This window comes from Drosophila hydei, unplaced genomic scaffold (assembly GCF_003285905.1).
Source record: "Drosophila hydei strain 15085-1641.00,03,60 unplaced genomic scaffold, DhydRS2 tig00000172-arrow-pilon, whole genome shotgun sequence".
Classification (NCBI taxonomy): domain Eukaryota; kingdom Metazoa; phylum Arthropoda; class Insecta; order Diptera; family Drosophilidae; genus Drosophila; species Drosophila hydei.
The window spans coordinates 4986267-5010259 of NW_022045682.1; the positions used below are offsets into that span (position 1 = coordinate 4986267).

Consider the following 23993-nt stretch of genomic DNA (forward strand, 5'->3'; position numbering starts at 1 on the left):
GGTTCATTAAACATTGTGATAATTTATCATATTTATTTGCATGTGGCTTTGGCCGCCAGCAGATAGCAAGGAATTTACATATAATTTCATTAAATTTTCTACTTTTCTTTAATAGCTTTTAATTGTGCAGCATATCAACGAATGCTCGTTAAATATTCATAATTGTCGCGCATAGAAATTGTTTCGCTGGCTCTGCCCGCTTGGAAGCTGCTCCACGCTGCTTGATTAATGTGTTGCCTCCAAAAGTTTCCTAAGAAAAATCAGAGAAAAGCGACGTGAGAAAGAAAATGCTTTTGCTTTGATTTCAATTCAATTCGTAAATAAAAATCTTTTTAGATTTTAAGTATTAAATTATATTAAAATATTTCTAATTCATATCATTGCTCATTTCATCAAGAATTGTCTCAAGATTTTCGCTTAGCACGCCACAGTGCGTATGCTTAATGTGACTATCATAGCAAAGGCCTAAAGAGCTTTTTAGAGTAGCTAATTTATTTGTATTTTAGGTAAACGAACTTATTAACATTTGACGTTTTAGTTTTATTTTGTATTATAAATTATATATAATTTTTCTTAATATATCGAATTATCAATCAATCAAACAAAATTTACTTTACTATATAATATATATTTCTTTAGTTAAATTACAATAAATCAAATTTTAAACAACATTGGTATACTTCGTTTTATAATTATTTTATTTTTTTTTCTATTTTCCATATCAACTGCAACCATAAAAACACAAATTTCAAACGCGTTGCCGCCTAAGTCCACGAAAAATCCCATTATTTTAACAGCGTTGAGCTTTCTGTTAACTATGAAGCGCAACGTTTTGGAAATAGAACAACTGCATACTCTGCTCAGCTGAGAGTGTTATCGCTGCTCTCTCGCTTTCTGTGGCTCTCTCTCTGCCGCTCGTGCATGTTGTTTGCCCTCGCTCAAGGGCCGTCGGTTTTGCATGCGTTGTTCAGGCATGCGCAAGGATTGCAGTTGCACGCTTAGTTCCGGCATTGACCGCCGGATGGCGCACCACAAGCTTGCACAAGAAGTTGAAAATTTTTTTTAGTTATGATTTGCACTCCAGTCCGAACGCACGTCGTTTGAATCGCGCGCGCGCTGCTATTTGGCATTCGAATTGAACCAGAACTGAAAAACCGAAACCAGAAACCAGAAACACGCACATATACATACAAACACACACACGCACTCGCACACACACACAGCAATACTTTTGCATTTGGATGGACAAGCGTCGTGTGCGGGCTTTAAAAGTTGTTTCGTGTTAGTTTTGCTCGTTCCATTAAAAAATAAAAAAAAAAATAAAAATTGAGCAATAAAATAAATTTCAAAGAAAACAGAGAAAATACAGTGCAAGTTGTAAGTGTGCTTGAATAAATTTGACAAACACGAATTTAAAAATAAAATTATATTAATAAAAAAAAGTATAAAAATAAATGCGATTTGCGTGCCACAAACATTTATCAAGCATTTTGTTTGTTGTTGTTGCTGCTGCTGTTCCTTGTGGAAAATTTTGAACTGCTGCGGTTGCGGTTAATTAAAATAAAAGCGTTACAACTGGACAGAAAAAGCATAGAAAAGAAAATGTCTGTAATATAATAAATTCTTTTTTCATTGTGTTCTATATTAAAATTTGTATTAATGTTCCTTTGGATCGTCTGTTCCCCATATTTGTACAGCTTGGGTTTGAGTCTTGACTGTCACTGATCTGTTCATTTTTTTGCTCAGAAAGTTTGAACTCCTCAGCTTAAGTTTTATTGTGTTTCTTATTCATATTGCTTTTGGTTTTATTTACATAGCATTTTCTTATTTTCTCTTATATTTTTCATTTATTTGAGTTCACTAATTTTACCAGTTTGTTTCAGTTTTAGTTTGAGTATTGGCTATTACTGATCTGTTCTCTTTCTCCTTTGTATTTTGTATTTTATTTACATTTAGTTCATTTTTTAATATATGAAATATACATTTATATTTTATTATATGACGTCTAATATAAGTCAGAATCTTCAATTCATATTTGTTCTAAGTTTTTGCTCACAGATTGGTTTGAGTCTTGGTTGTTGCCGATCTGCCTTTGTACCTGTGTGTGTTCCCCCTATTCCTCGTTCTTTGGCTTGTGTCTATGCTGCCCCTGATCTCTTCTCTTTAGACTTTCCATTGCTCTTCGCGCAACACAAATCCTGCTTTTCTTCTATTATGTATTTTTTAAACTTAATTTGCATCTATTGTAATTTTCATTATTTTTCTCTGCCAACTCACTAATTTAACTTAATTATGTACGCCGCTCTGTTGCTTGTGCCTCCCCTCTCATCGTGTTTATTGTTTTAATTTCACTTCTTGGCGCTTGGTTTGAGTCTTGGCTGGCTCTCACTATGCCACGCATAAAATTTGTGCTGCATATTTTTAGGCGCTCTCAAAACAATGACGCAGCAATTTCTGTTTTTTTTTTTTTGTGTCCTCTGGCTTTGTTGTTATCGTTTGTATTTGTTATTTGTTATTGTTGTCGCTGCTGCTTTATTATCTCTGCTCGACTTGTTAGCTGCCATTTTGTTGTTGTTGTTGATGTTGCTGCTGCCATTGTTGTGCAAACAACCACAACAACATTTTGTGTACAAGTGTGTGTAAAAAAATTTGTCAAGTATTTTTTATGTTTTTTTGTTCTGTGCTTTTTTCTGTTGTCATTAAAAGCACTTTGTAATGCTTTGTTTGTTGAGCTATGCATTGGCTTTTGTTTATCGTTTTGATTTTTTAACGTTTTAACAGCCCAAATCCTGTTTAGCTGTTCTATCAGGCATTTCTCTAGATGCGTTTTTTAACTATTGAAAGTGTGACTTACGTGTGAAATTTGCGTAGATGTGCTGTGATCAAATCTGATTTGTAGCTTAAATAATAAATTGTAAATAATAAATAATAAATAATAAGTAATAAACTAAATTTTTTAAATTGAATTCTAAACATTCAGCAAATATGTAAGCCGATGTTAAAGTAATAGCAGCAATATAATCATTTTTATTAATTAAATATCAAACACAAAAATATTTTAGAAGAATATAAAGCTCACATTCATGTCACTAATGAGTCTTCAGTCTATATAGTAAAATAATATTCCAATATATCTATATATAGCTCTATGATAGATGCGTGCAATCTCTTCAATTGTTTTAAATAATTAATTTGCAGAAGAAGCTCAAACTATATTAGATAAATTTCTTGAACGTTTCTTACTACAGTACACTAAGTCTTTAAGAGCTTATAATGATCAAACTTTGATGTATATTATTTTACTACAATTACAAGAGATATTAGATTTGGTTTTAGCTAAGACAATAGCTTCCGACGACAATTTCAAACAAATTTTATTTTTATATTTTTATTATATTCATTCTCATAATATTAAATATGTAGAAAATTATATAAATCAAAAGTTATCAAGATAGTGATAAATAACGAAAACTTTTGATATGATTAATTTGTAGGAGTTAACATTGAAAGAGAAATAATGCCGCTCTCCCTGTGCTCGCTGACTGCAGCTGAGCAAAAGCATAAGGCACAAGGCATTGTTGAATGGAAACCATAAGTGAGCACTCTTTGGTAGTGATTCCATGAACGAAGAAGCCGCAGGTTGCAAATTAAATATCTGTGGGCAGTGGACACTGTGTAACTGCTAAAATCTCGAAGGGGTCTTCATATATATATATTGCAAAAGCAGTCTAAGAACTATTTTTATTAAATTTTATTTTAAGAATTTGTAAAGGGTTATTAAGAGCGCGAGAAAGGGAGAAATGTGTAATTTTCTGAATTGCTTTAATACCTAGGAAAACTTTTAAAATATTTATAATTTGAACATTTTTCTGCATTTTATTTTTTATTTTGTTTTAGTAAATATATAATATTTTTAAAATTTTTTTATTTACATTTTAATTTTCTAAAAATGAATTAAAGCAATTTAGTAATATTTAAAGGCTTTGCACAGATGTGCAAGCTAATGACAATTTATAAATATATAATAATAAGGTCAAATGGGCTGCGTATTTATAGAGAAAGTTATCAGAGTGGGTGGAGGAAGGGACGGTGGGGAGGCATGGGACAGCGGCAGCAGTTGCCGCTAATCAAGTTTGATGGGCTTTTGGCTGCAGTGCGGCCCATGTGGGTCAGCGAAGCGTGTGGCATTATTATATTAACAGCGGCGCATCAACAACGGCAACGCCAACGCCAACGACAACGACAGCGGGCAGAGAAAGTGCTTGAACAAGGACTCTCAATTGCCTTGTTGTAAGCGTTTGCCAGTTAGCAGTAAATCAAATGCGAGGCAGCAACAGCCGAGTGGGGCGGAGGCGGAGGCGGGGGCGGGTTAAATTTTGAATTTATGTTGCATGCGCCTCAATAGTGTCCCATTCACTGTGTGCCTCTCACTCTCTCTCTCTCTCTCTCTCTCTCTCTCTCTCTCTCTCTCTCTCTGTCTCTCCCTTGCTTTGCTGTTGTAATTAATCTTTGGCCAAAATGCTGCAAAATTTATGTCTTTAACTTCGGCTGCGTCCTGGCCGTTTAATAGTTTCGCTCGCTTTGCTTTTCGTTTTTTTTTCGTCTTCTTCTTTTACTCGTTTGTTTTCCGGCTACATTTCGCGCGCCCGATTAAAAGTGATTAATTGCCAGGCAGTTAAAATAAGAATAACAACAACAAGAGCAGCAACAATAACAAGAACAACAAACAGCTATATCAACTTAATGTCTAAATTAAATAAGTGAATTCTTGCTTCACACAGAAATTAATAAACACATCGAATAGAAAGGGCGAGAGCGAGCGAGAATCGCTCTCTGTGTGCGCGTGGGCGAGCCCGTTGGACGCTGCCCACAGCACATAAATAAACACACAAATAGCAAAAGGCGAACAGTCAGCCCTTTGAGCCTTGCAGCCAGTGAAAGTGTTTCAACTGCCAGCATGTGTATGCCAGAGCCGAGCAGTCACAGTCACAGTCACAGGCTGAGTCACAGTCATGGACATGGACACCACCGACAACACAGCCACCAGCACCAGCACCACCAGCAGCAGCAGCAACACCACCATAGCCACAGCCACAAGCAACAGGCAGGCCAAGCTGTTGGCCTGGCCAAAAGGACAAGAGCAACGCATTTGCAGCTTTGGTATATGCTACATGTGATATTAGTGCTAATCGGTGAGTGCTCCACAAAGCCCAAATATTTTAGCTTCTTTAAACAATTATTTTAAATGGTTTGCAATTAATGCCAGAGCCCAAAAATTATGTTTAAATGTTGCCAAAACTGGCACAAATTAAGCTGAAAATGTTTGTTCATTTAACATTAAGTGTGTTTGGGTGTGGGTGTGTGTGTGTGCCTGTACTCTTTCTCCAGAAATTCATTGCCCATTGGCTTAAGCAGCAAATGATCTGATAACCATCTGAAACGCCTGCAGCTGGACAAACATTTGCCTTATTCGCTCGGCCAATGTTATTTGTATAAGCAAATGATGTTAGCTGCATTTGCCAAAGATAATATATATATTCCATAATTTCAATTATTCACTGACTATTCAAATAACAAAGTTTACTTTTGGATAATGAAAAATATGTAGAAAGAATTGCAACAATGTTAGACTGAAACTAGTTGAGAATTGAAATTTTCTATACATTTTTAATTAATATAAAATGTATTTTTATATTTAACTTGTCATTAGGCTTAAAGTGCAATTAAAATCGAGCTAAATGCAATTTATTTAATTGCATTTTATTCATATTTATGAACTAATTGAAAGCAGTTTAGAAAGAGGATTATTTAAAAAAAAAATATATATATCAAAAATTGATTTTAATTAAAACAAGTAAATAAATAGAAGATAAAGCTAACTTAATGAAAATTATTTAATGTCTTTAAAAAGAATTCAATAGATACTATTAAAACTTAATAAAATCTTTTTTCTTATAATATATACACAAATAAAGAAAGAAAAAAATATATTAAAACAAAATTGATAAAATAGATAATTGAACAAAATGTTCTCTAAGGGTATTTATATAAATAAATAATAATAATAATAATAATAAATATATAAATAAATAATATATGAACCATATTTATGAGAAAACAATAAATAACAAAAAAATAAACAATAATTAAATACTTTAAATAAATAACAATGAAAATATTAGACTAATTAAATTGTTAAAAAAAATTCCAAAATAAGCGAGAGAAATACTAGTAAAAAATATTTACAATTAAATTTACTCATAAAAACTGATTGAAGAAAATAATATATTAATTAAAAGAGTGAAATAAATGTATATAAATGAAATAAAAAAATGTTTCAAGAAAGGAAGTGCCACTTCAAAGAACCTTGCCATGAATTACATCTTCGATTGAGCCGCTTACAGTTAAATACTGAGAAATGTTTATGCATATTCGGGCAACTTTGAGTTCCAAATGAAAGCCATAAATATTAAGGAAAAAATACGTGAGCTCAATTAAATTTTTCAGCCACTTGAAATATGTCAAAGGGAAATTTTTGCCTTGAAGCAACTCAAGGACAGGCAGAAAAATTATGCCAATAAAAAACAATCAACGAAATTGCAAAGCAAAGTTCAAATAATCGAAACGAAGCAACTGGTACTTAAGTAATTTTCTAGCTAAGAAAAAGCAAACAACAAAACAAATTACGATACGCACGCTGCATAGAAATTAATAAATTGCCTCTAGATGGACGAGGACCCGCTACCTCGCATAATCCTCGTTGGGGCGAGCTTTGCTCCTGTTGTTGTGTCACTGTCAAAGCGCAAAAAAGTTAAGTTGACATTTCCGCAGAGCAAACACACACACACACAGCGAAGGAGGAAAAAGAGAGGGTAGATGATATACAAGTCACGTTGCTAGAAAGAGAGAGAGCGATAGACCCTGAGAAGGGGAGACTCAGAGCGTGGGGAACAACATTAAAGCTATTGAAGAGCGTTGGCTTTCATTATTTTTAAATCATATCACATGGCGCAAAAGCAAACGGAAACGGATATGAAACCAACTGATGTGTATGTGTGTCAGTGTGTGTGTGAGTGGGTGTTCCAGGGGCTTAATTCAACGTCTCATTTGCATACATTAAAATGTCACATTTTACATGCCGTTTGTGCGTCGCTCGCCCTTAAGCCATAACGGTTTGCCGTCAGTTAACGTTAAGAAGCCTCCGCCTGTTACACATAAACTACATTAGCAATTGCAAGAGCCAGAGCCGAGTCAACGCCAGCGCCAGCTTCCGAGTAGGAGTCAGCCATCAGGACGAGCGCCAGCACTCGCAGCCGCAGCGGCATTGCGGCCATGTAAAAATGGCTTAACGCGCAAATCTTTCAACTAAACATTAATCCTAATGGTTTTCAATTTTTTCTTTCTGGCTGAAACGCGCGTCTGTGGCAAGTCAACTTAGCAGCGACAGCAGCTAAAAAACATAAAATACTTTGTATGGGTAGGGAATACCCAACTTTCAAATACTCTGCAGAGAATAGAAGAGACGTGAAGAGAAGAGATGAAAAGAAAAGGGAAGAAAACAGAAGAAAATTAAAGAGAAGAAAATATAACATTTTACCCTCTTCAGCCACATTCAATAAGTATTAAAAGGGAATTTACCGGAACCCCAAGCCTGAACTTGGGCCACAATTCCTGTTTTGCATGTAAATACGCTCTTTGATATTTGCGACGCATTTCGCCTGCAGCCTGATTGCCTCTGACAGCCACGCCCCCGCCTCCAAAAATAAACTGACTGACTTAAATATGAATTTTAGCAAAGTGCGCAAAGGCCAAGTCATGAAATTTGACGCCTACTCTCATTAGCCAGCCTCATTAATCAGCAGTCGGCCCTAAACGAGACGAGAAAAAAAAACTCAAAATAAAAATCAAAAAATCAAACGTTGCCCTTGACTTAGTTAGTTGGCCAGCTGCTCATCTAGGCGGCACACAGGGCTAATTTTGATTCACATGAGAGGCACAGCTGGGCTTTTAAGGAAGATAAAGCTTAAGTAAAGGAACGACTATGGCATATCCTGTAAAACACATATAAAATAAAACAGTAAATTAGAAGTGAATTTATATAATTATGTTCATTATTTATTACATATATTGAAGCCTATGTTTATCCTGAGCAAGTGCTTGCTAAGCTGGAAAGATATCAGATAAAATTAAAAATGTTGAAAATATTAAGAATTTATAAATGATTTTTAAATATATTTAAAAAAATAAAAATGGGACTACGATTTAAGTAAATTTGAGAAGAAGCGATAAAAAATCTTTGATTAAGACTTAATTATAAATATCTTTTGAAGCAGCTTACTATATAGATCTTAAGAAACAATTTTTATTTCAAACAGTTTTTTCACTTCATATCAAATTTCTTATTTTATTAAACAATTTTTCTAAAATTATTTTAAACTAACTAATAACTAATTTTGATTAGTTTTGAAAACAAATCAAACTTTAATTTTAAAAATTACTTAAGAGAGGAAACACAGACTTCCTCTGCTCTTTTATTTCCCATTTTATTTGGTCAAATAATAAATAATTTGTCTATAGCATATTTGTTTGTAACAAATGAATACAATATTTATTTTTATTATTGTTTACCTTAATTATATTAAACAATTATTCAGCAACCAAAAATAATGTCCAGCGCTCGCTGGCAATTATCCACATCGTGGCACACTAATCATAGCCTCGTTTTGAGGCTCATTGAAAGCTCTGAAAAGGATGCTATAAAGCCGTATTATATTCAGCTGAAAAAATGTTGACAACTTAAATTCCAGCAGACACTCGAGAGAGAGAGAGAGTGAAAAAACAGGTTGCAATCAGCTTTATGATTATATTTATTCATTTATTCATTTCACCAATCGAATGAGTTCTCTTGCCTGAAATATTTGATAAATATATTATTTATGTAGAGCAGCTTATTTCACGTACTTGGATGGAATTTTAATATTTTTTGTCTCGCTCTGCCAGCAAGAATACTAATGCAAGGCTGAACACACCTTTTCGGCCATTGGGGACACTGGGTGTGCGCTCACACACACACACACACACTATCGCATTAAATTGTTCTTGCGAACTGAGCAAAAGCTCAAGTGGGCTTTTGTTTTATTTTCAAAATAAAACTGTTTCGCTACAATGGCAAAAGCAAGTGTTTTTGTTTTGATTATCCGCAGAGCGAGCGGCAGAGTGCGACAATAGATGATGATAGCTGTCTGATTGCACACACACGCATATGTACTTCCTGTTATTCGTGTGACACACATAAAAAAAAAACAACAGCAACAAAATCATTCTGAGCCACTAAGCCATTGTTGAAGTTTATCTTTGCATTTGCCAAATGATGGCAGCTTGGCTTTTGTTATTGTGCTCGATTTGATGAGTCCCTGCTGCTGCTGCCGCTGCTTCAGTTGCTGTTGTTGTTGTCGATTTGAGTGTAGTTGAGATTGACGCTAACAGCAGGTAGCTTAAATAGAAATAAATTTTCGACAATCGCATTGCTCATCGGCGTAATTCGTTCATTCATATTTAATGATGCTTTTAGTGTCAACATTTTTATGAACTCTACAATCAGCTGCACAAATCGAATTCGTTTAAGGCACAAACATACAGACAGGCCACTTTTAAGACATTATATATTCTTAAATCAACTCTGGTCTTTAAAGGTTCGATAGATAATTAAATGCTGTTGATAGTCTGGCTCTATCATTATAAATTTAAGAACAACAATTAAAAGAGTGAAATACAAATGCCATTCGCCCCTTTTTGTTCTTCTGGTAAATTGATATGCGCGCAGCCATAAATTGAAACGTTTCAATTAAATATGATGGGCATAGCTAAAAGCCAGAAGCGAGGAATAAAAACCTGAAATGGAGACAAACAATGGCTGAGCCGGTCTGAACAGCCTGACCGGCCAACGCCCCTAACAAAAAAGCGAGCTAAGCAAATTGAAACAAAATGAAACACATTTCGGTGCGTGTGTTGACTTCTTTTTTCCTTCAGTCGATTCGTATTGAAATCATTAGAGCGCAGAAAGAAACGGCAGCTTGTATAAACTGCTGGGCAGGGGCGGCAGGGGGCGTGGCATTAATGTCTGACGAACAAACAAACAAGCGACTGACGCCTATTAATCATGCCGACTTTACGTACCATTAGGCACGAACATTTCAACAGGCCAAAAGGCGTTTCGACTTTTTGGTATATCATTGCGGCATGATATGAGAGTTCCCACGGGCCGCAACCTGTGGTCAGTTTTTAATGAGTTGACCGACTCGGCCATACCCTCGACAGAGGCCAGCCACCCACGGCCTGATGGCCTGCCAAAAAGGTTCGCGCAGCGCTGCAATGTGGGCAACAGCTAGACCCAAAAGCTCGAACCCAACAAAATACAAACACTGTAACTGGCTGCCTAATGGCAAAAATATTGTATTACAGCAATTGGTGCAGCTCAGCCCAAGCCAACACACACACACACATATATATAATGGCACAAAAGGAGCAGCCCAAGGGTCGCGCTAACGATATGGTAAATTTATCAAAAAAAAAAAAGAGAAAAAAGAAGAGCAGCGTAGAAAAAGAATTCAAGACCCACAAACAACATGACACCAGTCGGCAGTCAGTTAAGAGGCAGGCATAAAATAATCAGCACTCGGTGCCAGAAATGATCCAGAAAAGGCAAAGGCAAAGGCAAAGGCGAAGGCAAATGTTAAGGCTAAAAGGCTTTTCAGGTCAGGCGCTGACCCTGCGCTCGGCGCCAAATTGATTTGATTCACAGCCAGCGTCAAATGAAGCCAAAAGACGAAAATTTGAAATGTCGAATGCTTAAATAATTTAAATATTTTACTAACCAATTGCCCCATTTGACATAATCAAAGAACAAATTCGTTTGGGGGGCCAAATCAGCGCTCAGTTTAAGTCATGTAAGCAGCGCACAAAAGCGGAAAAGACAATTCAATCGATTTGCTCCCACATGTATGTGTGTGTTTAATGCGCTTTGCACGAAATACACAAACATCTGAGATAGTTAGTGTAGCACATGTGATAGGTATGTGGGGCAGGGGCAGGGGCGCGCGCAGACAAAGCGCTGCACAAGTGCTTGAAATATTTTCACTTTTGTCATTTCCTGCTCGCATGGCATTCCTCAAATTCAAACAAAGAGCGACAAACGCTCCAGAAATATGTTAACGCACAAGTTAAAGAAAATGTAGCATACTTTCGAGGCACTGCGCCAAGCTGAGCAGTTGGCGATGGCAGCGTGATAGAAAGCATATCAAGGAAATCTTTGCACAGCTGTGCAGCTGGCAATTCGTTCTATGAGAACTGGATAAAACTTGTTGAAATAATAATAGGGTTTTAGTGAAATGAGACGGGTGGAGATGGAGCCAGAGATAGAGAGAGAGAGAGAGTGAAAGTCTCTTGAAGTGCAGCATTAAAAACAAAAACTTTAGACATAATACACTGAAGTCTTTAGCTCTAGTTTCTTTTAAGTTATATCAATATATTCCTTTGAAATAATAATAATAATAATTTAAAGCTTAAGGAAATAAAGAAAGAGCAGCAAAGGAACTTTCTCAAGAAGAGAAAGTAACTCTCTGGATCTGAATCCTAAGCTGCTATAAGACATATATCACTGGCGACTTTAACCCCAGCTTACTTAAAGTTAGATTACATATTATACACAGATTATATGCGCTTGAAAAATAGAATAGAATAATTAGATAAAAGACGAGCATAGAAGGAGACCTTGCTTAAAGCAACTCAGTCAAATATATAGCCTCTGAGAACTGTTTACATTTACTAAAAGACAACTCTGAACTTAGATATCTTTGAGCCAAGGTGCCTATCGTTCAGATAGTACGCAGTTTATCTCTATATCCGATATCATTTCTATACTTTGTACATAAAACACTTCGAGTCTTGTCACGTGCCCATCGCTGGGTGCTAATGGCGCTGTGGCGCTGTGGCGCTGAGGCGAGGCGGCGCAGTGCCAGTGAAAGCCGCGCCCAACACTTTCGCCCAGGACTCGGACGCACTCAGCCGCGACTGGGGCAGCGCCGGCAAATGGCATCTCGATGTTAGTTTTTTGGCACTAGACGAGCGCAAATAGAGCAGAAAAATTGCGCCTCCGGCTGGGCAAAGCTGTGCAGCTCGCCTGCTGCATCCAGCCAGTGAAAGTTGTAAAGCGAAAGTTTTGTGTGCGGCTCTTAGCTGCCGGCCAGGCGAGTAATTTATTTGGTAAGTGGTAATCAATGGGCGGCTGTCCAGTGCCGGCATTGATGTTGATATACGACAGGCCCAGTTGGATGGGTTAAGCCGATGCTGCCGGTGGAGCAGTGGTGCTGTGGAACGGTGGAGCTTATCGCGACTTTGGGCCTCTTCAAGCTGTAAAGTAGCCAAAGCGGCAGTTTTATGGCCATCAGTTGAAAGGTCACCGCAGATGGCAAAAGATTTGTGGCCGAAATTTATGACAACATGCTGAGGCATTAGCATTCCCAACATGCTGTTAACATCAGCATTTGCATATGCATATGACACACACACACTCAAAGAGCACTCATTCGAGTGCTCGCATCATGTGTGCGAATAATGTGCGGCAAGCGAAAGCAATGCCAAAAAGTATCCATAACAATAAAGCAGCATTAGCAGCTGCCCTAACAAAAGCAACAACAGCAACAACAAAGTTTTAGCTAAATTATGGCCATCATTTTAAATGTTATTTTTCCCTTTTGCCATATTCCCATTTTCCCCAATTTTTTCTGTTCTATTTTCTTTTTGTGACAAAGTGCAAAACTCAGCATTAAAATTGTTGCGCAAATTATGCCAAAAGCGAACAATTTCAAAATTTATTATAACAAAATAGCTGAAATGACGAAAATCTATGAAGATTGCTGAATGCCCTTACTTCAATGAAAATTCAATATATAATTCAGATCACATTAGAAAATAAGTCAACTATGTTTTCATTATTCATACTTTATCATAATTTGTTCTCTAAAATTTTTTTTTTTATTGCTGTTTTTATTCTCTAAAATATAAAATCAAAAAATATGTGATAAAATGTGAATTTAAAAAACATACAAAATTATTAAAACATACCAAATTAAAAATTTATTAATTAATGATTATTATACAGTTTTATTTCTATTTTTAATTTCCACACATATGTAAATAAAAGTTTTTCTTATATTTGGAATTTTTTTTTTTTTTTTTTTTGTACATTTTTAGTAAGCAATTGATAATTAATAATATATTCTCCGTGTAGTACTTCTTATTGAATATATTTAACTCATTTGAGGCTGTGAATGAGTACTATGTTGACTGCTATATTTCCACTTTGTTTTATTTGAAAATCTATTTTTTAATAATAAATAAAATATTTTTAAAAAATTAATTACTCACTCATATGTTATTCATAATAAATTTCTTAAGCTTAAGTGTATATTTGGTTTATCTCTTTAATTGCAGTGTATAATATCATATATAGTTTTTAAATATAAATATATTATATTTCACTTATTTCTTTTTCATATTTATATACCTTTCATTCATTTAAATTGAAAAACATAGCCAGATAAAATAGTAGTAATTATACCATTTATAAATATTAAAAATGCATAGAAAATAATTAATTAATATCAAAATACTTGAATGTATAAATTGTGTCTCTATAACTTTGATTCGTCACTTGTTTATTTATTACTAACAAGTCTTTATTTTTATAAAGTATTTTTTATATTTTCTATAATTAATATACAATAATATAATATTAATTTCTCATATATATCCGATTCTGTCTTACTGTCAATGTGATCCACTTGTAGGGTATTTTTTACATTCCTTTTTTCGTGGCAAATGCGCAGCTCTCGTGTGCAGTTGCCAATGGCCCCCACAGCTGCACAGTCAGTATCAACATTATCTCTGTGTGTGTCTTGGGCGCTGTGCAGCTGTTTCCATTATGGCAGTCGACAGTCGACAGTCGAATTTCAGGCCACACATTTGGACTTTGTGCATTTGTCGCGAGTTTTATGCGCTTATTTTGCCTCTGTGTGATATTTGGGTTTTGTTTGTTGGGCCACGCCCCATCCCGGCGCTTTGTGCATATCATGAAATTTTAATTGAATTTATGCATTTTATTATGCATATTTGCGAGAACGAGATGCCAAATGATGCGCAGACAAACTTTACAGCTGTCAATAGCTTTGACAAGCGATATTCCGCCTCATGCCAGCCGCCAGCATCCAGCCGTCAGCCTCCTCCTGCCAACTGCCAACTGCCAACTCCCAGCACTCATACGCCGCGTTGGCTCAATGTCAAAGAGAGCAGCACTGACAACTACTTTTCGGCTTTTTGGGGGCTCGCCGCGTTAGCCAACCCATTTGGCCTCGTTCCGCACGGACTTCAGTCAGACATTCATATATTCACATATTCACATATTCAATTTTTTATGCGCGTGGCGCAGGTTTTGCGGCTGCGTCTGCCATTTCGCAGCTGCATGGATACATTTTTTACGCTCCGGCTTAATGCGGCGTGGCAGCAGGCAACGTATTCCAACAAATAATATTTGCATGACATTTTTAATGCAATTTTCATATGCGCGCGCAGCTTAATTAAATATTTAATATGCCATGCGATGGCAGTGCGCTGCGACTCTGGACGCCCACTCCAAATTGACTTTTATTCTGCGTCTCGCGCAAAGTTAATTATCAATAATATTTGTGCGCATCACTGAACAAATGAAATTAATTTCCATTGCCTTTGACTCGTCGGACAGTGCAGCGAGCATCGAGACATTCGCATGTTAATTGTAATTACATAAAAAATAAATATATATATATATGTATACACATATTAAATAATGGAATCCATAAAACAAACATCATAAGCGCAATATTTAGTTAGTGCTTAATAAAACTGATAACAGTCTTTGGAAGTGGAGCAGAAGACAGCTGCAGCAGAACTGAGCAATAGAAAAAGTAATTGCAAAAGCATAAAAATTAATTAAAGATATGTCAATGATTATATACTTATTTTGCAGCTAGAGGCATGCCATTTTATAGTATTTATAAAAATTGATTAAATATATGCGAGCTTTTATTGCTATAAATAAACTTTCAGCGTGACTGCGCTTGTTTGATATGCATTGCAACAATTTAGTTAATATATCAAATTTTATTATTTTAACCAACTTATAATATTTTATACTTAAATGGCAAATCTTTTACAATATTTCACTATTTAAATATTACCAATAACTTAAACAATTGTTTAAATTTAATTAACGGAAATAGTATCACTCTTGCCTGGTCACAACTTTATTGAGCCTCAAGGCTAAATAAAATTTGTTAAAATTTCAAAAGCTCAGCTATAATTACTGAAATTATGACTTTTAATTATAATTACTAAAAATTCAACTTTTTATGAAAAATAAAATATATTTCATATTAAAAACTATCAAAGCTCAGTTAAAAACCCTTAACAAGCTATGCAAATGTTTTGATTGAGTAAAATATTTGTTGACATGACATAGTCATAATTGACATTGCTCAATGTTTAGTTTGCACTCGAATATCAAAGGATTTATGTGCTTGTGTGTAAGCGTTGATGTTAAGTGAGTTTGGGTCTTAAATTTCACTTAAGCCTTTAAGTAAATTATTGCTAATGGCTTGCAAACAGGCAGGCGAGCAGGGGAGATCTTTAACTGCTCGATGGCTGACAGAATGGTGCCAAGATGTGGCACTCCAGTAAAGTAATCACAACATTTGATTGATTGAAATCAATTTCCCGTCAAAGGCAAAGTCTGCATGGCTGCATTCCCAAGTGTGCGTGTGCGCCTGTGTGTGTGTGTGTGTTCGTGTGTGTGTCTATTTGTCTATGCATATTTACTTAAACTTCATTTCTTTCTTCGATATGTGCTGCGTGTGTGTGCCGTTAAACGACGATACGCTTGAAATCAAGCAAAGCAATGGCTACGACTCGCTCCTTGGCTTTGGCCATAGATGCCAATAGCAGACATGCGACAAGGACAGCCTGGCAGACAGCGACTGCTGCCTTATTCCGCGAAATTAATTTCAATTGAGTGACTGATGACGATTATTGAGATTCATATAAACTCGTACATATATACAAATAATAAGTTAAATGCACGCTTAGCTAAATCCAAGTTGTTTTCTCTACGATTCTTAAAGAGAAACCCAATCCAAGCACACACAGGCGGAAGAGAATACGTGGCTGGGATTTTTATAACCAAATCAGAACAAGGCTTCAGCTTCAGCTTCTGTTTCTGTTTCTGACTAACCAACTGGCTGGCAGGTTGGTTTCGATTTGCTGCCGCTTTGTTTCCTTTTAGCAGATGCTTTTTGGCATTGCTTTTTATTGTTTTTTATGATCATTTGTATTCATCAATTTTGTATCGATTTGGCTCGAGCGCCCATTTCCGCGTTTATATGCCAAGGCGCAAGCAGTGAAAGGATGAAAATATATATATATATATATATATATATATATATATATATATATATATATACATATCTTGACTGTGGCAGTGCCTTTGCCAATGCGAAAACAGCATCTTACGAATTTATGAGCTATAAAAACAGCTGCTGAGCTGGTCCAATAGCAAAGCTCAGCAGCCAAACCAAACACAAATACTCAGACAACAGCAACAACACTAAAGTGCTCCAAAATTTTGATTACTTTTGTTATTGTTTTTATGCTTTCTCGCATATTTGTTGATTTTATGTTTCTTTATATTTTAATTATGCGCCAAGTGGATGATAAACAAAAATTAATGTTTATTGAAAAGTTACAAAATACACTCAGAAGCTGCAATAACATACTTCTAAAACAAATAACACAAATGTCTCTTTAGCATTCAGTTGAAAAGTAAAGATTTAAGAGCTGATGCTGTCAAATGAGTAGCATCCTCTGTTTCTCATGTTTTCTTATACGTGATTGTCTCCTACAGTTGCAGCTGTATTAGTGTGCGGCAGAGAGCTTGCAGGGAGTTGTAAAAATATTATCCGAGTGAGTTTGCACTACTGCTCTGAGAGAGAGAGAGAGAGAGAGGGGGGCAAAGCTAGCGGTTGCTGAACATAGTGCGAGCTCTTGTGAGTGAGAGCGAGACGGCTACTCATACGCTTCGCACAGAGGAGAAGAGTTAAAGTTGTAAGCAAACTTAGGCGAGATGTGCTCAATAAGTAACGTCAAAGTTAAAATTTCCATAAACTAATTTTTTTTTGATTTTTCACATTTTTACGGCTTTTTATTGCTTCTCATGTGCCCCACTTAAGCCTAGAAGTTTGCCCATTTTATTAGCTCAGTTAAGTTTTCCTTGAGTGTGCTTAACTCGTCTTCGATTTTGGCACACGCCTAAAACTGCAGCTAAGAATCTGCGTCTATTGTTGCCCAAAGAAGGATACTAATATTGCCACAATCACATGCCACACATGCCTCTTTGCAACTTTGTCTGCTACCAGAAACTGCAGAGTAACATGAAAGCTCGGCGCTATACTACGCTTCAGTAGATGAAGACGGAAACCATATAAAATTATTTTTTTAAGTATAAGAGATGGGACAAAATGTTGGCAAAAGTCTATAAGATCTGATGGGGAATACTGTGGAGTGGTTAAAATAAATTGTGATGCATCAATAAAGAACTTTTGAAAGAAACCTCAAATTCTCGATACTCCTCGAGCAGAGCTCGTACAACCGCCTGCCTGATCTTCAATCTAGACATCAGCTGCAGAGGCATCCCAGCTCATCTCCTTGATTGATACACTGCGCAACATCTCCATAGCACAGCCTTTACGTTCTCTACTAATGTTGAATATTTTCTTTATCATACGAGCTACAGTGCTTATAATAATTTTCTTTTTATTTTTCTTTTTATTTAATTTTCTTTAGAAATAAAAACAAAATTGGATTCTAAATAATATAAAAAAATATTTTTAAGCATTTTTGAAAAGCAAAAAGCTTACAAATTAATCAACATTAAGTCAGAAATTCGCTCTCAGCATAGTTTCATTTATTTTCATTAATTTCAATAGTTCTGAGTTTGCATTATTCAACCAAAATTGCATTATAAATTCGATGTCAGCCGCCTTAGTCTAATACACTTATTCAGTTGTTCCCACTTAATATGAGCTGAGGGCGCAGCTCAGCATTCAGAATGTAAATTAAAGTCGCTTTTAGTTAAGCTTAAGAACGCGTCTAAGTCAATCTTAGCGCTTGGCTAGAGCGCAGCGTGCATAATCCGCGCAGCTGGCAAAGCCTGCCAAAGGCAAAGCCAACTCAAAGGGGCTGCAATGGCTGTGCGGACGCCACTTTGATGAACTTTGAGCCACCTTTTTGTGGCTCAAATTGCATTAGGCGTATTAATTCGCTAGCTAAACTGAGCTGCGCCTTCATAATTTTACCGCATGTGCGCGTTTTTAATGGGGTAACAATATTGACTGACTAGTGAATACCCTGTAAAGTATAAGATACCGAATTTGTTTTCTTGCTCAACTTATTATGACTTCTGCACTTGCAGTTACAGAGTATATAGTAGCTGACAGCTGGCAAGAAGGGACTGCTGACTGCAGCATACCCTGTAGTATATCATATTACTAGTTGACTAAGTCTAGTCTTCTTGTTTTTATGCTTTCTCGCATATTTGTTGATTTTATGTTTCTTTATATTTTAATTATGCGCCAAGTGGATGATAAACAAAAATTAATGTTTATTGAAAAGTTACAAAATACACTCAAAAGCTGCAATAACATACTTCTAAAACAAATAACACAAATGTCTCTTTAGCATTCAGTTGAAAAGTAAAGATTTAAGAGCTGATGCTGTCAAATGAGTAGCATCCTCTGTTTCTCATGTTTTCTTATACGTGATTGTCTCCTACAGTTGCAGCTGTATTAGTGTGCGGCAGAGAGCTTGCAGGGAGTTGTAAAAATATTATCCGAGTGAGTTTGCACTACTGCTCTGAGAGAGAGAGAGAGAGAGAGAGGGGGGCAAAGCTAGCGGTTGCTGAACATAGTGCGAGCTCTTGTGAGTGAGAGCGAGACGGCTACTCATACGCTTCGCACAGAGTCGTTCTGATTGCCAGCTGTGTGAGTGAACGGATCGAGTTGAGAGAGCTCTGTATGCGCTGTGATTCCAGCAGAGATCTCTCTCCTAAGCAGCCTGAGTGAATTTAGCAGTGTGGAGTTCTGGTCAGTCTGAAAGTAGAACTCATGTGGAGAAGTTGTGAGGCAGAGCTTGACATAACTAGGGCAGCTATAAAAGATGCAAGACATTTCGAAGACTGCGCTGTTCATAATTGTATAATTTACTGCTGCACTTCAGGTGAAGTTGTAAGTTTTCTAACACTCGAATCGATATTTAAGTCCATGTTAATAAGCTCATTAGTCACGTCAACTGTCAATTGCATTTGCATTAGCTGCTAATGCAAGTGCAGCTGCAACTGTTGCCTGATTGGCCAAAGCTGGGCTAACTTTGTGGCGTCTACTGTTGTCTTTCTGCTTTGTGCGGCGTTTCTATGATAAATTGATTGATATTTGAATTTAATGATAAGACGACCACTGCATTGAGTTGCCAATTGAATTTGCGACACTAGAGCCGAGCGGGCGGTAGTTGCGGCAGTCGTTCCGTTCCTTTCATTTTTCAACTTCAGCGACAGCAGACGGCGTTATGGCTTGGTCCTTGTTCCTTGGTCCTTGCGGTGCTTGCTCTTTGCGCAATATGCAAATTTCTTCTCATTTTTTTTAACACTTGATGCCCGATATAAGCAAAACTTTTGCCACTGATAATGACATTTTTATAGTGCGTTGACGAGCTCGCCAGCCATTAGGGCCTCAAAACTTGGGTGCATGAGTTATTATGGCTCAGTTGGCAGCTGGTCGGGTCGAAACTGTCGCCGGTGTTGAACTAACATCAATTTGTGGCATTGCCAATCGATTTATATGCCAATTTGCATAATCATTAAGTTCACACACACACACACACGCACACACACACAAATATATTGCCAATAAGTTTTGCTTGCATACAATTTTTACTTGAATTTTTATATAAAATTGATTCCTCTCTCTCAGTGAGCCGTGTCATGCCCACATCCGTTCGGATGCTGTGCACAATTTTACCTTTAGAAAATCGAAAGCCTTGGGACCTGGTCTGATTTTCAGGTCCATCTTCAGCGCTGCCTCTGACTGCCTGACTGTGTCTCGATGTCTGTTAAATTTTCATAAATTTCAAATTGTTCAACTTATGAAAGTTACATAAATTGTTTAAACTTTGCGCTGGCCGGGCTGCCAATCTTCATGCATTTTGGCCTCATTAAAGCGCCCCGGGCCAGACTTGGCCCACTGAATTATTTATAAAGGCACGCTGTGCGAAAGAAATATACAAGTAGAACGAATTTTCGGACATGGGCATGCATATGGAAGGGGCGGAGAACGGCGCCTGGTCGGGGTTGGTTTTTTATATATATTATTTTTTGGCCAAGGTGTGCCTCCTCCTGGTTATTTTTTTGGGCAACTTGAATAAAAGGAAGTGCTGCAAATTATGCCGGTAGCACTTTTCGTTAGCAGAGGCCAAAGCGAACGAGGAAGCCGGACCGGGTTCACTTTGGCCTTTTATTTTAACTGCTATGCTTAGCCAGGTACACACACACACACACTCACACACATGTGAATGAATACGTGCATGTATTTATTTTTAAATAGTTTTTTAGCCCAGTTGGCCACGGGCATTAAAAATGCTTTTAAATTGGGAACATGGCCAAATGGGCTCCGAGTTGCCATTTGTGTCAGCTATTCAGAACAGCAACGTCCCATAATGAAATAATTAATTTAAATATACAGTATTAGCTAGCATGCTACATATGTTATAAAAGTTTTGCTGCTAATGAGCTCGAATGAAGTTTTATAAATATAATTGTTGTTACTACTATTTTAATGAAGGGCAACGTAGAGAAAAGGGCGAAGTCAAAGGTGTAAAATATTTGCAAAACAAAAAAAAAAATAAGAAATATGGAGAAGAGTTAAAGTTGTAAGCAAACTTAGGCGAAATGTGCTCAATAAGTAACGTCAAAGTTAAAATTTCCATAAACTAATTTTTTTTGATTTTTCACATTTTAACGGCTTTTTATTGCTTCTCATGTGCCCCACTGAAGTTTAGAAGTTTGTCCATTTTATTAGCTCAGTTAAGTTTTCCTTGAGTGTGCTTAACTCGTCTTCGATTTTGGCACATGCCTAAAACTGCAGCTAAGAATCTGCGTCTATTGTTGCCCAAAAGAGGGATACTAATATTGCCACAATCACATGCCACACATGCCTCTTTGCAACTTTGTCTGCTACCAGAAACTGCAGAGTAACATGAAAGATCGGCGCTATACTACGCTTCAGTAGATGAAGACGAAACCATATAAAATTATTGTATTAAGTACCAGAGAAGGGACAAAATGTTGGCAAAAGTCTATAAGATCTGATGGGGAATACTGTGGAGTGGTTAAAATAAATTGTGATGCATCAATAAAGAACTTTTGAAAGAAACCTCAAATTCTCGATACTTATCGAGCAGAGCTCGTACAACCGCCTGCCTGATCTTCAACCTAGACATCAGCTGCAGAGGCATCCCAGCTCATCTCCTTGATTGATGCACTGCGCAACATCTCCACAGCACAGCCTTAACGTTCTCTACTAATGTTGAATATTTTCTTTATCATACGAGCTACAGTGCTTATAATAATTTTCTTTTTATTTTTCTTTTTATTTAATTTTCTTTAGAAATAAAAACAAAATTGGATTCTAAATAATATAAAAAAATATTTTTAAGAATTTTTGAAAAGCAAAAAGCTCAAAAATTAATCAACTTTTAGTCAGAAATTCGCACTCAGCATAGTTTCATTTATTTTCATTAATTTCAATAGTTCTGAGTTTGCATTATTCAACCAAAATTGCATTATAAATTCGATGTCAGCCGCCTTAGTCTAATACACTTATTCAGTTGTTCCCACTTAATGTGAGCTGAGGGCGCAGCTCAGCATTCAGAATGTAAATTAAAGTCGCTTTTAGTTAAGCTAAAGAACGCGTCTAAGTCAATCTTAGCGCTTGGCTAGAGCGCAGCGTGCATAATCCGCGCAGCTGGCAAAGCCTGCCAAAGGCAAAGCCAACTCAAAGGGGCTGCAATGGCTGTGCGGACGCCACTTTGATGAACTTTGAGCCACCTTTTTGTGGCTCAAATTGCATTAGGCGTATTAATTCGCTAGCTAAGCTCAGCTGCGCCTTCATAATTTTACCGCATGTGCGCGTTTTTAATGGGGTAACAATATTGACTGACTAGTGAATACCCTGTAAAGTATAAGATACCGAATTTGTTTTCTTGCTCAACTTATTATGAGCATATATATAGTAGTAGTATATAGTAACTGACAGTTGGCAAGAAGGGACTGCTGACTGCAGCATACCCTGTAGTATATCATATTAATAGTTGACTAAGTCTAGGCTTCTGTTACATTAATTTTCTTTCTCTATTTAAAGTGTCTTTATCAGTTTGAATTGTAGAGTATATAGTATAGAGTATAGTGGCACTACTGACTGCATTATACCCTGTATTCTTGTTGACTGTGTCTGGTCTTCTTTTACATAATTTTTCTTGCTCTCTTTTTGCCTTTATCAGTTTCAAGTATAGAGTATATAGCAGTTGCAAGAACACATTACTGACTGCTGTATACCCTGTATTCTATCATTCTTAGAGCTCACTTGTTAGGCCTGTTTGCTATATGTAGCTCAACAGCAGATGTTAAGTATGTTTCCATAGAACTCAGACAAATTCTGTCGAATTGTATATACCCTGTAAAAAAAGAAATAAATAAATAAAATAAATAAATAAATAACTAAATAAATTAATTAATATTATTTTTATTTTATACTCAGACTAATTCTGTCGAATTGTATATACCCTGTAAAAAAAAAATAAATAAATAAATAAATAAAATAAAAAAATAAAATAAATGAATTAATTAATATTATTTTTATTTTATACTCAGACTAATTCTGTCGAATTGTATATACCCTGTAAAATAAATAAATAAATAAATAAAATAAAAAAAATAAGTAAATAAATAAATGAATATTGTTTCTATTTAGCTTAACTGCTCAATTTTCTATACAAATATATATAAATCGAAGTATATATAAATCAGGTACTCTTTTCACAGTTTATGCTGTATTACATATACATTAGAAAATACACCTAAAGCTATTACAATTATGTATGAAAATTCTTTAGAGTTAAGCTTCAGTCATGGTATATACAAGTCAGTTAATCCCTAAACATTTTATGCTGCATTGAGAATACCCTGTGCTGGCGAGAATAGCTTAAAAGACTAATCTTTTCTTGATTAACACATCTTTAGCTGTGAAGTGTGTATACCCTGTAATTTCATAAAAGTGCTTAATAGTTCAAATATATCTAGAGGCAAGAGTCGACAATGCTCTCTATTAATGTCCGATTGAGGAGTATGTATAAGTCAGTCACTGTCGCTAAGCAAGAGTCAACAGTTTACTCAAAAGTTTACTTTTCCCTCTTCTTCTATTCATTTCTAGAGCATGCACAAGTCAGTCACTCTCTCACGCTCTCTCTTAGTCTATAATTCTCATGCTGCACTTTCGCCACGCCCCCGGCGCAGCGACGCAGCTTTAAGCAGTGCGATAAGGGCAGCGACTCGCAGTGCCGTTTGTTTCTTTTCAATTTAGCGCCACTTGAAGGGCCACAATTGAAATATTACGTTTGATAACTGTCGCCCATTTAAGCGACAAGGTAGCCAGGTAGACCCCAGAGGCTCTCTGCAGCGTTGGCCCCTTTGACCCGGCCCGCGCCAGCTCGAGGCCTGTGCGCAGCCAGCGAGCCGTGTCGCAATGGCATTTGTTACTTTGCCTTTTGGCTTCTGACTCTGAGCGCGCGCTTTGATGTCTCGC

General features: G+C 36.3%; 1 protein-coding gene across 1 annotated transcript in view; it reads left to right on the top strand.

Moving 5' to 3' along the window:
* Nucleotides 1-867: 867 nt before the first annotated feature.
* Nucleotides 868-23993, top strand: part of LOC111603529 — a 45476-nt gene continuing 22350 nt past the window's right edge. The window contains exons 1-2 of the mRNA XM_023321161.2: nt 868-1377; nt 4782-5192. Coding sequence (XP_023176929.2) covers nt 4958-5192 — 235 coding nt within the window. The 5' untranslated portion in view covers nt 868-1377; nt 4782-4957. The remainder of the gene's footprint in view (nt 1378-4781; nt 5193-23993) is intronic.